The sequence below is a fragment of the Camponotus floridanus genome, unplaced genomic scaffold, assembly GCF_003227725.1.
Source record: "Camponotus floridanus strain SB8 unplaced genomic scaffold, Cflo_v7.5 scaffold7, whole genome shotgun sequence".
Taxonomy (NCBI): Eukaryota; Metazoa; Arthropoda; class Insecta; order Hymenoptera; family Formicidae; genus Camponotus; species Camponotus floridanus.
Window position 1 is genome coordinate 1,553,302 of NW_020229838.1, and position 16,293 is coordinate 1,569,594.

Here is a 16,293-nt window from a genome sequence, read left to right on the forward strand (position 1 = left end):
GAGCTAGAACTTTTATTTCAACTTTTAATCCGTCAAAGCGTTCATCAGGGAAAATTTGCGCACGAAGAAGAATTAATCTGATAAAATAGCTCGCGAGTGGACGATAGGCAGCTCTTAATAACGGAATGAAATACTGCCATTTTAAAAGGCCGTTGGGCGAAAATAAATACGGAGACGTATGGGTAATGCGTTTATTATTCCGAATGATGTTTCGTCAAGTTTCCATTACAACGTAGAACGTTATGGCGAGACGGGAAGCGATGTCGTAATGCAGTTATGATATCCTCTTTCTCTCTTTCCCTCGATGCTTTTATCGCGATGCTTTTATAATTTTCTAACGCACAGATAAGAAGTGACGTTTTTTCCTGGCGTTGATAATTAACCGAGGAAAGCTTGTAAATTCGAGCAAAACGGATATTCGAAAAAAACACAGGCAAAAGAGGACCACCGCCCTGTTATTATATCGCGACGCAAATCGTCCGTCGTTTGCGAAATTTATCAGACCGACGCGGGCGAGAAAAATATTTGCAATCACAATATTATCGTAAACTCTCTCGGTTCTTAACCGTATACATTGGGCTGTTCGAAAAAGTTTCTCGGTACAGCGGCAAGCAAAACAGTTATTAAAGTTATGTTATAATCACTTCGCTAAGCTCTTCGTTCATTAATTTTGCAAATTTTATGAACGCTCTTGTCCATGGCATGTCATTGATTTCAAGGTGAAAATTACGGTCTCGCAATTTATAAGCCCCAGCTTTTTCCCAGGTTTAATTTATGCAGGGGAGTTTTTTTGACGGCGGTTATATTTGAATATTATCTTTTATTATTTACTGTTTTATAGATTAAAATTCTCGATTATCAAGACGAAAAACATTTACATTCAGTGAAAAAAAAATGAGAAAAGAAAAAAATTGCATGGTGTCTGCATCTTAAAAAAATTATAATATATATTTCATGTAATTAAAAATTATAATATATATTTCATGTAATTAAAACTATATATGAATAATAAATACGACTAATCCGAGAGTTGGCGCTTTGATAGGAAGATTTCAATTACAATTGAGGGTGAGCGTAAGCCCTCAGCATTTACCCGGCTGAGATTATTCGTATCAATTCATTAACCACGAGACATCGCTCTCCAACCTATCGACATTAACGATCGACCATAAATATGAGCGTCGCGACCCAAACAGCGCTTCGAGATCTTAATCAAACGAATCGGGAATTACGGCGGAGTAAATTAATAACACAGGCAACGCCAACATCGTCTCTCGCCATGCCCGATTGGCCCAACAAGCTTAACAGCCCGCCATTCGTCTCGCGGGATCGATCGCAACCCCTTGCACGAATCCGCTCCCGAGCTCTCGAAGCTTATCGGAGGGCAGCGGAATCACGGAGCACCTACCGTATACATATACACAGAACACAGGAAACCGGAAGCGGGATAGATGAACGCGAGTCGGTCGGGTTGTACGCGCTCCTGGTTTATTCTCGCCGAATTTGCAGACCGTGCCCTGAAAAGCTCTCGGAAGAGGGGCTTCCCCGGTTTATCATAATTGCATCTCGCGGCATCCAAGCTCGCTCTTTCTCCCTCTATCTCTCTGTTTTAACGAGCGCGCAGCGCGACGCGAGCAACGTAGCAGCTCGGGAAAATTAGTATCCGGGTTAGTTTATGCTAGAGACCGCCGTTGCTACATGAATTATGGATGCATCGGCTACCCCGCAGCTCTGGTGGATGCGCGAGTTTTTCCGCGCTTTCCAGATTTCCAGACTCAACGGACTTGTTTTTACACGTGGCTCGAAAAAGAGCTGTTTCAAGCGCGAAAAACGTTAGATAATATTCGCGATTTTTGGCAATGATTGCGGAATAGATTGAATAAATAGACTGAATAGACCTTTTTATGAGGAAAAGAAAATTGACTTTATAGGACTTCTTTTGCTATAGAGCTTTTAATTAACAAATGTTATATTTATGATTAATACGGGAAAAAAGATTCCACCGAATTGCATCATGTTGCACTAGTGGGATTTTTAATTTTAATGACAGGTTTCTTCCCGAAGTATTAATTCGACGCATGAATCAGGCCGCGCTTCTTCTAACTTACACGTGTTTTTTTTCCCGCATAGTCGATATTTTTCTACCGTGCGCTGCAATATTTTTTCGTTACGCCAGAAAAACACCTGTCTTTCTTTACTTTCGGTATTAAAAACTTGCAGTCGCGATACGGGAGAGAAACTCTTTTCTTATGGGATTAATTGAATTTCGATGTGCGGTCACCAGGCTGATCTCTGATCGTATGCTTCCTTAAATTCTCCTTCCCTCGATGTCTCTTCCGCGCGATTAATTCCACTTCGAGAGACCTGCCAGGGATGATTAGAATAGATAAGCTTAACTACATCGTGCTAATACATTGAAAATTTCGAACTGAAATTTTTTTCCTGCTCACGCCATCCTGTTGAATTATTCCAAGATACTTTGGCCGCGTCTTCGTTAAACAGAAAAAACTGAATAGTGTACGATGTAAAATACGCTAAAGACCCTAAAATATGCTAAAGACCAAACTGAGATATTCTCGTAGATACGCGTTTGATCGTATGTAGGATCTTTTAATAACGATTATGATTCTTAAAGGAGAAATTAAACATCAATATTATGTTATCTAAGATACACGATACGGTTCATATACATACATGACAATCAGCCAAGTATAGCGAACTACGTCAAACTGCATCTCGTACAGAAATTTAGCACGACAATGGCGGGATTAGTTCCAGCACATTGTAGGACTTCCATTGTCCGGATTCAGTCGAACCTGTCTCTCTACGTCGGTACATTCCCGATTGTCCTGATAGGGTCGGACGATCCATCAGCTAATCAGTTCGCTCGACATGTTTCTTCAAAGTGTACCGTTTTACATGCGGGCCACGTTCATACGGGCACGAAGGTTGCCTTCAAATGATACTAGTTTGTTTAACTACTTTAGACATTTACACTTCTCAGAAAGTTATCCATTGATAGAATCAACGTTTGGACAATTAATTTTTTGACCATTTTGTGTTGATATTGCTCAAAAGTTATTAAGTTGAAATTGATCTTTACAAAGTAATGACTGTTGCTTCAGCAGTAAAATATATTCAATGCAGAACTTTTCTGTGATTTCTAATAATAAATATCTTGATAATTACATTTTAAATTAAGTTTCTCTTAGGATAAAGTTTCTTGCAATTTAATTAAAAAGTTTTTTTTATTTATTTATACTTTTATAGACTTAGATTTCTATCAATTTCCAATTTCAAATTTTATTAATGCCAGTATTAAGTAATTCACGCTAATGAGATCGATTAAACTTTTATTAGAAAAGAATCGATTGTAGGTTTTACGCGTATAATAAAAATTTATCGTACGTCTCTTCTTTTTTTCAAGAAGTTCTCCTAAATGAAATATTCTTACTAATCCACTTGATATTAGCAAAATGATGCAAAGCTTGATTAGGCGATGTTTTAGAGATCAGAAAAATACGTATCGTCCTAACATTTCTAGTCATTTTTTAACGTAAGCTCGTAATTTTTACGTTCGAATCTTAAAATCGAAAGGCAAAATTTGCACGTCGAGAATTTGTATGTCGCAAAAATCGATGTCAATCAGGCATTTCTATATTTCAGTCTAATGTAAAAAAGTATTTTTTTATATAAGCATTTTTTCATTTATATAAATAATAAGAAAAATTTATTATATTTCGCATAGAAAAGAGAACTGTCAAAAATATGAAATTTTTGAGCGAATTATTTTTGAACATATTATATATTATTCCATTTTTTAACATTATTATTTGAAAATGAAATATTCATACAATAATATGAAATATAATAAGAAATATACGAAAACGCTGAAAATCCGATGCATTCATATTTTAAGCGAAAAATAATTAATAGATTTACAACTTATTGTTGGAGAACTTTATTTCTCTCTTTCTTTCCACCCACTCAACTTTCACCTTTCTTTCTTCAAGAAAGCTTTAAATTTTATATCTTTTAATTGCTCAGCTTGTAAATTCTTTATTAATTATATCGCAGAATTGTCACGACGCACTTGTTAGTACATCGAAGTTCACAGAGACAGTTGTCTCGTGATTTTCCAACAGATCTATTGAGCAACCTGACGGTACACAACTTCCGGAAACCCCGACGCTTCTTTCATACTACCCTTCATATTTCACCGATGCCCTCAAGATCGTCGCCGCCTACTTCCGGTAAACTCCGACGATCGTGCCGGGCTGTACCTTAAGCGGAACTTAATATAGCCGATTTATTGTCATCCCGAGAGGTCGTTTACAGCAAGTTTGCAGCGCGTGCTTGGCGTGCGATTCACGTTTTGTCTTTTGACCAATGGGAATCACGTCTATCGAGTTGCGAAGATATTTCTCCTATTGTTTGGATCGTTGTTGGAATCAAAATTTTCAGTCTACTAGATTGGTTTTGATACGTATAGGTTTCAAAGTTATTTGGAAAATACAATATTAATCACACTCGCACATATTAATAATAATTAAAAATTCTTATATCTATTTCAAGTATTTATTTTATAATATAATATTAAATTGTATAAAAAATTTATTAATCAAAAACTTCGTAATAATACAATCGTTAAATAGACACTCTGAATAAAAAAATAAGTGACAACGTGATATTATCGAAAATTGCAAAAACTTCGTAATAATATAAACGCTAAATAGACACTCTGAATAAAAGAATAAATGCCAACGCGATATAATCGAAAATCGTAAAAATTAGTCTTCTTCATTTGCGATATTTATATTATCAAAAACGATAACGAAAAAAATAATTTGAAAATGAAGAAGAGAAAATAAAGGAGATATTTGTGTATGTGTTATGTAGAGAAAAGGAAAAAGGAAAAGAGTTTATAAAATGCTAAAATATATGACTAAAAAAATAATAAGTAGCGAGAAAGAAATATAGTTCGTGTAAGAAAAAAAACAGCAGAAGTCTTCTTTCCATTAAAATTGAAGAATACAGAGGAATAAAACAGAAAAAGACAGAAAGAAAGAGATAGGAAAAAGAAATACATATAGAAGAAATTTTTTAAGCGTAAGATGTTTGTAATGAGAAAATTAATTTATTTCATCAATTATATTTTTGTATTCGTGCAACAAAAAGATACCAACATAAAAGAGAAACAAAGTAAACAAAAGTAAATAAGGGAAAAAGAAATTAATAATACTTAATCATATAGAAAACCTAAAATTATTATTATATCGACTTATTTGATAAATTAGATGACAATTAATCATAATCAAAGCACTTTTATTATGTATTTAAAGATATAATCATTAATCGATATTCTTTAATATCTAAAAACTAATCAAATATGAAAATAATAAGGCCAAAGGCTTTTTATTATTTTTATATTTGATTTTTATCGTTGAGCCTAAAAACTAATATTAAGAAATATAAAAAAGAGAAAAGAATTATCTGAATAATTTTTCATAATTATTTGTAGTAAATGTCTTTCATATTGTGGAGTCAAAGTAATAATTATGAATAGAATAGACGTAATATTTTTCAATCTAACAGTTAATGGTCTTTTACTATACAATCATTAGAAGGAAAGACCAGCTGTTTAATAATCATAATGAAAAACCTTGAGATAATGATTGATCTTGTCATTGGAAGTATTAGATAATTTCAATTTTTAATCGACCATCATGATTTTGAATCTTTTCATATGTATTATTTTCATACGTGGACTTTTAATTTTTTCCTGCCATTGTTGCTGTCAATTTACAAACTAACAAGTCTATAATCGGTAAATTATAAAGTTCGTCGTTTGATTTCCACTGATTCATGTGCCTGTGAAGTTGGCACAACAATTTACGAATTTCAAAGAAGTACTAAGAGTTCTGATAGCACTTCTCATAGTTTTGCAGTTCTTGATAAAAATTAAAAAGACTTCCGCATTTCTTATATTAAAAAATCGAAATCGAAAAAATGTCGTGCTAACTTTGCGAATCTAGCATGACAATCTTCCCTTTAAAGTATCAAAATTGAATATCATTATTTTCAGCAAGAATTCTCGAGTTCTGTTCAAATTCAGCCTATATATGCAATTTCATATTGATATTCCAACACTTAATAATTTTTAATTAATTTTTAATGTTCTCGACCCGCACGACTTACAATTAGTGAAAATGTGCCGTGTGGATAATTTTTGTTCTAACGGTAATTGTCGACAGTTCTGTAAAAATTCTAGCCTTTGTTAGAAACATTTTTACGCAAAATTCCGTTTATTATCTTTTAAACAACTTTTTCATAATTAGCCAGCACGACACTCTACCTCTAAAGTACGAAAACGCGTTGAAAATTATTATTTTTGATAATATTTCTTGATAGTTCAGTTCAAGTTCAGCATATGCAATTTGAAGTCGATATTTTAAAAATTGTTTAAAAATTTTTGAACTTGAACATAATTATTGAGAATTGTTATCAAAAATAATAAATTTCAATACGATTTAGTACTTTAGAGGCAGAATGTCGTGCTGTGTAATTATAAAAAATTGTTTAAAAGATAATAAATGATCCGAATTCTGCGTAAAAATATTTCTAAACATTAGAACTTTTATTAGAGGGAGAGTGTTTTAAGTAATTATAAAATTTCTTTAGAAAATAGTAAACGGTCGGAATTTTCCGTAAAAATGTACTTAAATGATAGAACTTTTATAGAAGTCGACATTAGAACTGTGAAAAATCATCCGCATGTCACATTTTCAAGTGTCGAGACATTAAAAATTGACTAAAAATTTTGAATTTTTGAAATATCGATCTGAAATTGCATATGTAGGTTTAACTTGAGCAGAACTCGGGAATTCTTGCTAAAAATAATGATATTCAATTTTGGTACTTTAGAGGGAAGATTGTCGTGTTAGATTCGCAAAGTTAGCACGACATTTGTTCGATTTCCATTTTTTAATATAAGAAATGCAGAACACTTTTTAATTTGCATCAGGACCTGCAAAACTATGAGAAGTGCTATCAGAACTCTTGATATTTTTTTGAAATTCGTAGATTATTGTGTCAGCTTCACAGAAATCTGATTCGTGTTAAAAACCTATTTGAGCGAATTGAACCGCATTCATTCTCTCGACGAGGCGCGGGGACACTTGGACCACATTGCGATAAATCGCGAATCGCGCAAAGTAAACCCATAATGTCGATGTGAGAGAGCTTGCGAAGTGTCGACGGTAAAACCACTTAGGAGTTCAAATGAGAAATTGCTGAACGTTCGGCGGAGTGTGTAAACGACTTTGTCGCTAGTTTATTCTCGCGCCCAGATGCGTGCTACCAGGGACGATATCTAAAATGAGAATTGGTTCTTCGAGCGCGCAAAACCATTATTACACCGAAAGCATTCACATTTGTGATAATCGCGAAATTACGATCGTGAAAATTATCGGTTGAATAATTCTGATGAACGCAATAATATTGCATTGGTAAAAAAAGATAGCGTAATATCATACTATAATAACGCTTCTTCAACAATATTTTTATTTTTATAAACAAGAGTTTATCTAATAAATATATTAATCATAGGATTACGTCAACGAAAGCATTGACATCATTAAGTGCTAATGTATGCTTAATTAGATGTGATTTAATAATATTTTATTTTATGAATAATGAGATTGATAGTTGTAAGTAATTAGTATAATATAATAAAGTAGATGAAAGATTAGAGACTTTATTGTAATTTATTAATTCGTTTTAAAAAATACAGTTTACTAATAATATAATAAATAAGAGGTATATATTTTGAAAAATTCAGAAATATTTTTGATTTTGTTCATTTTAAATTGATCCTTGGTATTGCTTATAATTATGAAAAAAAGTGGAGAAAAATTTGATTTACATTTTCAAAAATATACAGTAAATAAAAATATACTTATATATATATTTTTATTTAGTTCGTATTCTAAAAAAAATATAAATTAAGCCTTTTTTTCTTTTTATATATATATATATATATGTATAAAAGCAAAATGTATTAATTAAATTTTTGATATAAGAAAGATTTATTATATCTTTTATGCATTAATTTAGTAGGCAAGTCTAAGTTTAATTACGCAAGTAATCTTATTATCACAGATTTTGAAAGGATTAAAAACTATGGAATGGCGGATGCTTTGTGACATCGCATTCATTATCCGGCAAACGCTGACAGGTGGGTACAGGCGGTACTTCGCAAACGCACTTAACACATACGGAGCTATAATCTGTAGCTTGATTCAGCTCATCACCGAGATGCATAGTCATGTTACCGAAATCGCAAACGTGGTCATCTGAAAGAAACAGAACCTGAGTTATTTAATTATATAATTATATAATTATATATTATATATTATTATATATAATTGTGCCCTATATATGAGAAAACACATTCTAAGAAAGTACAATTTTTTTCGAGCTTTGTCATATTATAAAGTTACAGCTGGCTCATCCAAATTGGGCAGTATTTAAAAAAAATGCATGTGAATAAATAAAATAAATTTATGAATTTGCTACAAAGTCAAAAGCGTTACGAAAGTACTAATACATGTGCAACATAATTCCCTACGCTTTGTAAACTCATAATGATTAAATTAATGATCATTTTATGGCAACGGAAATTGATTCGCGCTTCTCACTGCTCACATGCAACATTCTCGCAATTAACTCTCATTTCATGCCATTTAAAGCACAGTCGTAATTAGCGTCGCTTGAGTGTTCAAATGCGTATCAATGCATCATTTATATTTTATACAATGTGTTCACTTGTATGCAAATTAAAGTTATGCCAATTCAATAAATGAATTAACACATATGAGATATAAATCTCTACACTTTTGTCGAGTCGATGTATAATAAATAATGAAATGAACGAAAAGAATTAACGAGAGAAGATTGAACGATTTGAATCATTCAAGAATCATTTTATATCTCTTTTATAATAAATGAAGATAAACATACCATTAGAAGTTTTGTTAGCAGATTTTCCATTATCCTCGTTGTGAATGATAGTATCATTAGCATTTTCTAAAAAATAAAAGATAAATTCGAAAAATATCATGTTGCGTAGAAAGCAAAATTGCGTATTGCGAACTTACGACATCTCGAAAATACGCTACAACTGGTCTGTGGTGGTTGACTGGAATAATAAACTGGAGCGCATTTATTAAAAATGTTGCTTGCATCACGAAAATCAGGACTGCAATATGGACGTTTATGTTTCGCGCAGAAAGGTTCGACATTTTCCCCTAAAAAATTTTGGTTCATAATATTTAGATTTTATTACGATTTTAAATTTCAATTAGAAATACATTTGAAGATTATGAATAATTATTGCGATCTATTATGGATATATGAGAATTTAATCATAACTATGACAAGTATGCACGTTTTGTAAATATTTAATTATTATTAAATATTAATAATATAAATATTAAGGTAGTATTTATTATATATATATAAAATCAATATCATATTATATTATATTAATAAATATTTGATTATTACATTATTTTGTAATTAACAAAGTATACGACACAAGTCCTTATAAGTATCATAATATCGATTATATCACGATATCAATTTTATTGAAAATTAGTTATCTGTGCATATTCGTTATAAAGCTTTTTTTATTTACTTTGTATATGAAGTTAATTTATATCGACAATAAAAAAAATAAGAGAATCACTTCTATATATTATAATAAGTGAGCATGATTATGCTCATTGTATGCCTGTGTTAATATGTGTGTGCGCGAATATATTTTATATATAAAATAATTAAAATAGTTAATATATTGAAAAATTTTAACTGAAAATAGTATTTGAAATCATCTTTACCCTTATATCCTTCTTGACATATGCAATTTAAATCTGGATCACTTTCTACATTGAAGTATTCTCCGTCTTTGTATATCTTTCCGTTTACGTTACAGGTAGGCCTTTCTTCAGGACTCTCTGTTATGACGTAAATATTATTTAAATATGTGTTAAGTAAATTTTACGATAGAAGTACTCGCGACAAATGCATTAGTATATGTATTTGTAAATCTAAAACTTAATTATACTGACAAACAATTTTATTTTATAATTTTTAAATAATAAAATTTAAACATATTTAAATAATATAATATTTATACATATATATTAAAATTATATTCGTGATTATAAATGCTAATGAAAAAGTTTATTTTTAATGTTAAAATCGTCAAAAATTTTATAAACAAAAGCAATAGTAAAAAATATTTTACACTTTAAGATACACTAGAAAACATATATATATCTATATTAATCTAATAAAGTGAATCTATATTAGTTATTATTACAATCGCATAAGAGCACAGTTGAGGAAGAATAATTGGTTCGGTGAAATTCAATTCGTGATCTTTTAATATTAATATTTTAATATGCATAATAATTTTAATGTCTTTTAATATTTTAATATATTTCAAGTAGTAATTACGTAAATAGTTAATACAATCGCGGATATATAGAAAATGTATAGCTTTTAAAAAATCACACTTACGACAAATTTGCTCCAGGGGACAACAACTTAACGGAGAACGTTTTCTATAGCAACCAGGGTGTACGAGTCCAAACCAACAATCGACTACGGCGCAATTAAATGCGGCACTGTTAAAAAAATAGCGTAGTTTAAATAAGTAAAAATTTAAAATGTTCTCTCTAAGCGAAACAACTAAGAAAAATATTAAGTCATACTTACATTCCGTCATATCCGCTTGTGCAAGTGCAGGCGATGTCACAAGGATTTGCATCCTCCTCTTTGAGAGATTCTCCGATTTCGTATTCTTTACCGTTGACGTAACACTTGGTCTTGGATCTCTCTTTCAGATGATTACAATTGTATTTCGTCGCGCAACAATCATTCTCTTTTTCGTACACGGGTTTGCAACCGAGAGCTTCGTAATACGCCAATGGGCCCGGACATTTCGTTTTATCGCATTCGTCTTTTCGAAAAAAAGGATCGAAAGAGTTTGATACCAAAAAATGATCATCCCAGATGAAAACAAACTTGCTCTGCGTGCTTCAAATTGCATCACAAAACAATTTCGTGTAGGAATAGGTTGATTTTAAGTGAGGCAGAATTATAGAATAGATTGAATTATTCATGAAATCAAAATGTTAAAGTTAGCATAATTGTAAGATTAGATTGACATTTCGGAAGTACGCTTCGAAAGAAGCATCTCTTCAAATTTCACAAAAAAATTGATAAAAATAAGTTCTTTATTGACAGATTACGGTAAAACCTGAGCATATCAGATATATTTTAATGTATGACTCATTGTATTGTGAAATAAGAATGTTTTGATGATGTAATAAAATGAGTCTTACAAATATAACATATATCTATAGATTTAGTAATTTTGTACATGTTTTTATAATTATGAAGAAACTCACTATTTATTTTATATTTACATTATATTATTCTAATTCGATTTTATTATAAATTCGCAATTTTCAGCTGTATCCTAGGGTCACATTGAAATAGCAAATCGAAAAAAATGATTTCTTAATTGTTACTTCTCACGATTACGCGGTGAATACAATAGTAAAAAAAAAACACTCTCATAATAATCAATCGCATGAGCATCGTCTTCTCCGGTTTATGACTCACCTTGGCCGATTGTGACCGTGACGACGAACGCGAGATAGGCGCATATCTGAATGAAAGAACCACGACGTGTCATGATCGAGAGCGTAAAAACTTTGGTGATATATGTTCGCGCTGCGTCATTTATACTTGGAGTGACCAGTCCATCTGGAAGGGATTGAAAGTGGCCCCGAGAGAGCTGATATATGTAAAACTGACAAAGATGCGATGATGTATTGTGGAAGGAGGAGAAATAATACGCGTATACGTATCGTATGTACGCTGAAGCGAAATGAAACACATGTATGAGAGTCGGGAAATGTCTAAGAGGAGGAAGTGAAGCGAATATGCGCACTAGAGGAGAATGAAAATGAATGCGAAAGAGAATCTGCACAGAGAGAGAAAGAGATGGAAAAAATTTGATGAACAATAAGAAGGAAATGCAGGAAGTACAAAAGATAGAATACTATAAATGAACAAAGGAAAAAAAAAGAAGAATAATTTGTTTTATCAGCCATCACATTGTATATCTATTTAAATTATGTAACTACCATGATGATCAAACAAATTAGCTCTCTTACCTTGAATCTTGTTTTGTGTGTGAATTTCTATTATATAAAATATTTCGTATTTTAATCAATTACAATATTTCCCACTTTGTTAAATCATTCCAAAATTCTCATTTTATCGATAATTCGAATTTTGAAAATTATCAATATAATTATTTATTAATATAGCAGAGCAAATTGCTGCAACTGAAACATTTTCAGTGAATTGAAAATATAGAACTAATGAAAAATTTTTAACGTTATTTAGATGCTATATACGGTACTACAGTTTCTTTTTTAGAAAGTTTTTTTGCCATATATGACATTAAGCAATTCGATATAATTAGTTAATAATTATATGTTTTGTTTTTTTTTCTTAAAAATATTAATTTTTATTACAACTTTAATAATTCTTAGAGATATTAAATAGTTTTATAATATAATTTTGAATCGTCTAAAAAAATAGTATTTTTATTTATGTCAATTAAGAAAATAAAATATGTTTCGTGACATCACATTGGTTATCCAATAGACAATAGCACGTTGCTACAGATCATGAATTAACACAAACTAGCTATATAATTCGTTCACTTTCCGCCAATCTTCATTTTCAAATTATCAAATAAACATACGTCAAATAAACATACGTTCTTTTTTATAAAAAGAAAATGCAATAAATTTTCATATTTTATTGATATATCGGATATTGACATTAAAGATATTAATAAAACATCAATTAATTTATTTAAACAAAATTATCTGTATTTTCTATTTATTAAATTTAGAGTAATAATAAAATTAATAATTATAAAATTAATAATTAATAATTAATCATAAATATTTTTAAATTTGTTATCTTATTTTATGGGATTATAATATATTATTAACGTGCCACAGAAATTAATTTAGCGCGTTGTTCGTTATCCACGTGCAATATTTGTCGCAATTACTTCCTATTTACCGCGATTCATAGCACAGTCGTAATTAGTATCGCTTGAGCGTTCAAACGCATGTGAATACCTCATTTATCTCATACTATATTCGTAATTGCCGAATTGATTCGTATATCGCGTAAATCTCTATTTTAAATATCATTATTTCCTGTTCATAAAATTAGAGAAGAAAAAAAATAAAATCGGATTTTTAAATGCAAATTTGTCTTTCAATTTATGCTAAAATACACAGATATAAATTGTATTTTTCACACATGTATATGAGAAATATTTCAACTACGAACATTTATTTGTGTGATTTAAGATTTAAACACTAACACTCGCTTGCTTAATAAATGATTTAGTATTCGGAAACAGAATAATAGAGATCAATTAATAAAGGAATTAACGTATTACTTTTTGGAAGAATCGTCGTTGAATACGCAGCGAATTAAATCCTATCAATATATTAAACATGCGCTGCAGATATTTTTTAACGGATTGTGATAATACTTTTTTTTTGTTAAGTCGGTATACAATTATGTCACGGATATTACGATATACAATTTTCTCATGGCATTATGCATTTATCGCAAAATAAATAACTTATATGTATAAATAAATTTATAAAATGTAACCATCCTAACCATCCGAATCTTTATATTTCAAATACTTTACTTTTATTTCAAATAGGATTATGAATAATGATAGTGTTCCCTAAAAAATTCGAAACTCGGTATAGTGGGAATAACGCGGCGATGATATGTTTACAACGTTCAAAATTGCTGTCACAAGCATATGGCATCTTGTATTCATGTGATAATGAATAAAATAGTTGCATGTTATACTGGAGCACAGTATTATACCGCACGAAAATAATATTATCTCTCGTTTCTGCTTCACATATTCCTATTAGCAGATGCAATTCGAATATCATGCATTGTACAAAAAATATTCACTATTTTTAATTATATCTATTAATTATAATATCTACTTACATAAATAAATTTGTGTGTCGATTTATCAGGTAGAGCAGAATATTATTTAAATTTATATTATGCGATTTATATATCAATATTAAGTTTATATACTAACAATAAGCAATTGTGTATTTTATTAGTAAATATTTACATTGAATTTTATTCAGAAAAATTTTATCCATTATTCAGCTTTTTACTAAACAATATTAATGTAATAATTGCTTCTATCATCATGAATAATTTATGGCAATCGATTGAGAATGTATATATTAATGACAAACTTCTTGTTTGGGATTTCGTTGAATTTCTCGATCTGTAGCATTTAGATTTTGCTGGAAGTTGTCATTGAACCAATCAATACATTCGCATAAACTACTCCGCATTATTCAACAAGATATTACAGAGTTTAAGTAAAAAGAACCTAATAATTTTGTACTTATGTTCTCTGTAATTATCTATATAATTGATGGGATAAATTTATTATATATTCATTTTTATTTAACTTCATTTTTATTTAACTTTAAATAATATTTAATAAAATGGATTTTCCATTAATTTTGCGTTCAAAATTACGATTATTTATGAGAAACCTCTATGAAGTAAATAAATTTTCCGGTAAATGACGCGCGTGTAAAATAATTTGACAAATAAAATATATTAAAGCAAACGTTAAGCAGCTTTCAAGAAACGACAATAAATCGCACTAAGCGATATTTTATGCTAATATATATATATAAATTCCATGCAAAAGATGAATTATACCTGCATATCTGACACGTGCTATTATGACAGAATAATCCCGAACTGTCGACATGTACGAGAAAATGTGATGTAATTTGAATAATGTGATGCCGTATATGAATCTTTTACTATATCGTACATCATAATATTGAAAGAAAATATACTGCACGACGATTGTCGTATTAAATATTCACAATTGTCACGGCATTTGCAGAAAAATATTGAAGAATCTTGGAGTAAAATGTGAAACGATATGTGAAATTAATAACGCATTTTTGCGCCATGTCTAAAATTGTGCAACAAATAAAATGCTAAACTAAAATAATTTGTTAAAAATAATATGTTCAATTGATAATAAAGATTTCAGAGAATGAATATTATATATTATATGATGAACATTTTAATAGAGGATTTATATATTAAAATAATTTAATTTACTCACGTTTTAAAGTCGTACTTATATTCCGTCGTTAATTCATCCGCGTTTGCAACTAATGTTATGAGGATTCGCGTCTTCAGCCACAAGATTTTTGTCGATATTCATTACCGTTGATGTAACACTTGCTCACTTTCAAATGATCACAGATGTAACTTGTCACGCAAGAGAGTCACCTTGGTTTTCGTATATAAACTTACTACCCAAAAGTCTCATAATATATCGATAGATTCAACATTTCATATTGCATTCCTTTTCACGAAAAAGAAAGAATTGTAAAATCGTGAATTAGAACGATTTTAAGTCCGTCGATATAACAAAACATTAAATTTAGATTAGCTTTAGAATAGCTTAAAAATTTTAAACTTATTTTTCTTCTCACAAGAAAATGAGATATTTTTCTTACAGCTTATTTTGGACAGCCATGATAACGACAATGAAAGCCACGTAGGCATATATCTGACTAACATAAGAGAAAAACACAACGCGACATGATTGAGCACCACGCAAAAGTTTTATCGACTCTAGTGTCCACACTGCATTATTTATACTTCTATTCGCGCCTGCCAGTTGGAAGAGAGATCGGAAATGATTCTAAAAGAAATGATCAACGCACCAATAGGAAAAAGAGAGTGATATGTACAAACATGAGAGATAAAAAAGAAATATCCATGTGAACGAAAAGAAGCATGAATAAAAAAAGAATGAGGAAAAAGTAAAAATAATGCAACAATAATACAATGTAAAATTGATAATGACTATATGAACAACAAGAAAATATAATCATTAAAAATTTCAAATAAAACATGATTAATTTACATTAACGGCTACATTCCCAATTATTATATAAAGTAAAGGATTAATATCTGTTGAGATGTCTTAATTCGAGATCTCTCATATTATTTTTGTATATTTTTTAAAATATTTATGTAAATGTTAAAAATATGTGAATAAAAAGAAAAAAATTATATATGAATTTACAATTT

The 16,293-nt window shown here is 30.1% G+C and overlaps 2 protein-coding genes and 1 long non-coding RNA gene across 6 annotated transcripts in view; 1 reads left to right on the plus strand and 2 right to left on the minus strand.

Annotated features, from left to right (window-relative positions):
• Window positions 1-16,293, plus strand: part of LOC112639522 — a 166,183-nt gene that overhangs the window by 63,311 nt on the left and 86,579 nt on the right. The window lies entirely within an intron of this gene.
• Window positions 1-16,293, minus strand: part of LOC105255861 — a 169,528-nt gene that overhangs the window by 41,725 nt on the left and 111,510 nt on the right. The gene's annotated exons all lie outside the window — the stretch shown is intronic.
• LOC105255862 (kielin/chordin-like protein) lies at window positions 8,083-11,828 on the minus strand. The gene is made up of 7 exons (XM_025413759.1): window positions 11,695-11,828; window positions 10,783-11,026; window positions 10,585-10,691; window positions 9,900-10,016; window positions 9,159-9,308; window positions 9,022-9,087; window positions 8,083-8,354 (listed from the first exon to the last, which is right to left on the minus strand). Exons 1-7 carry the CDS (start codon window positions 11,765-11,767, stop codon window positions 8,173-8,175), a joined length of 939 nt encoding a protein of 312 aa, XP_025269544.1. The 5' UTR covers window positions 11,768-11,828; the 3' UTR covers window positions 8,083-8,172.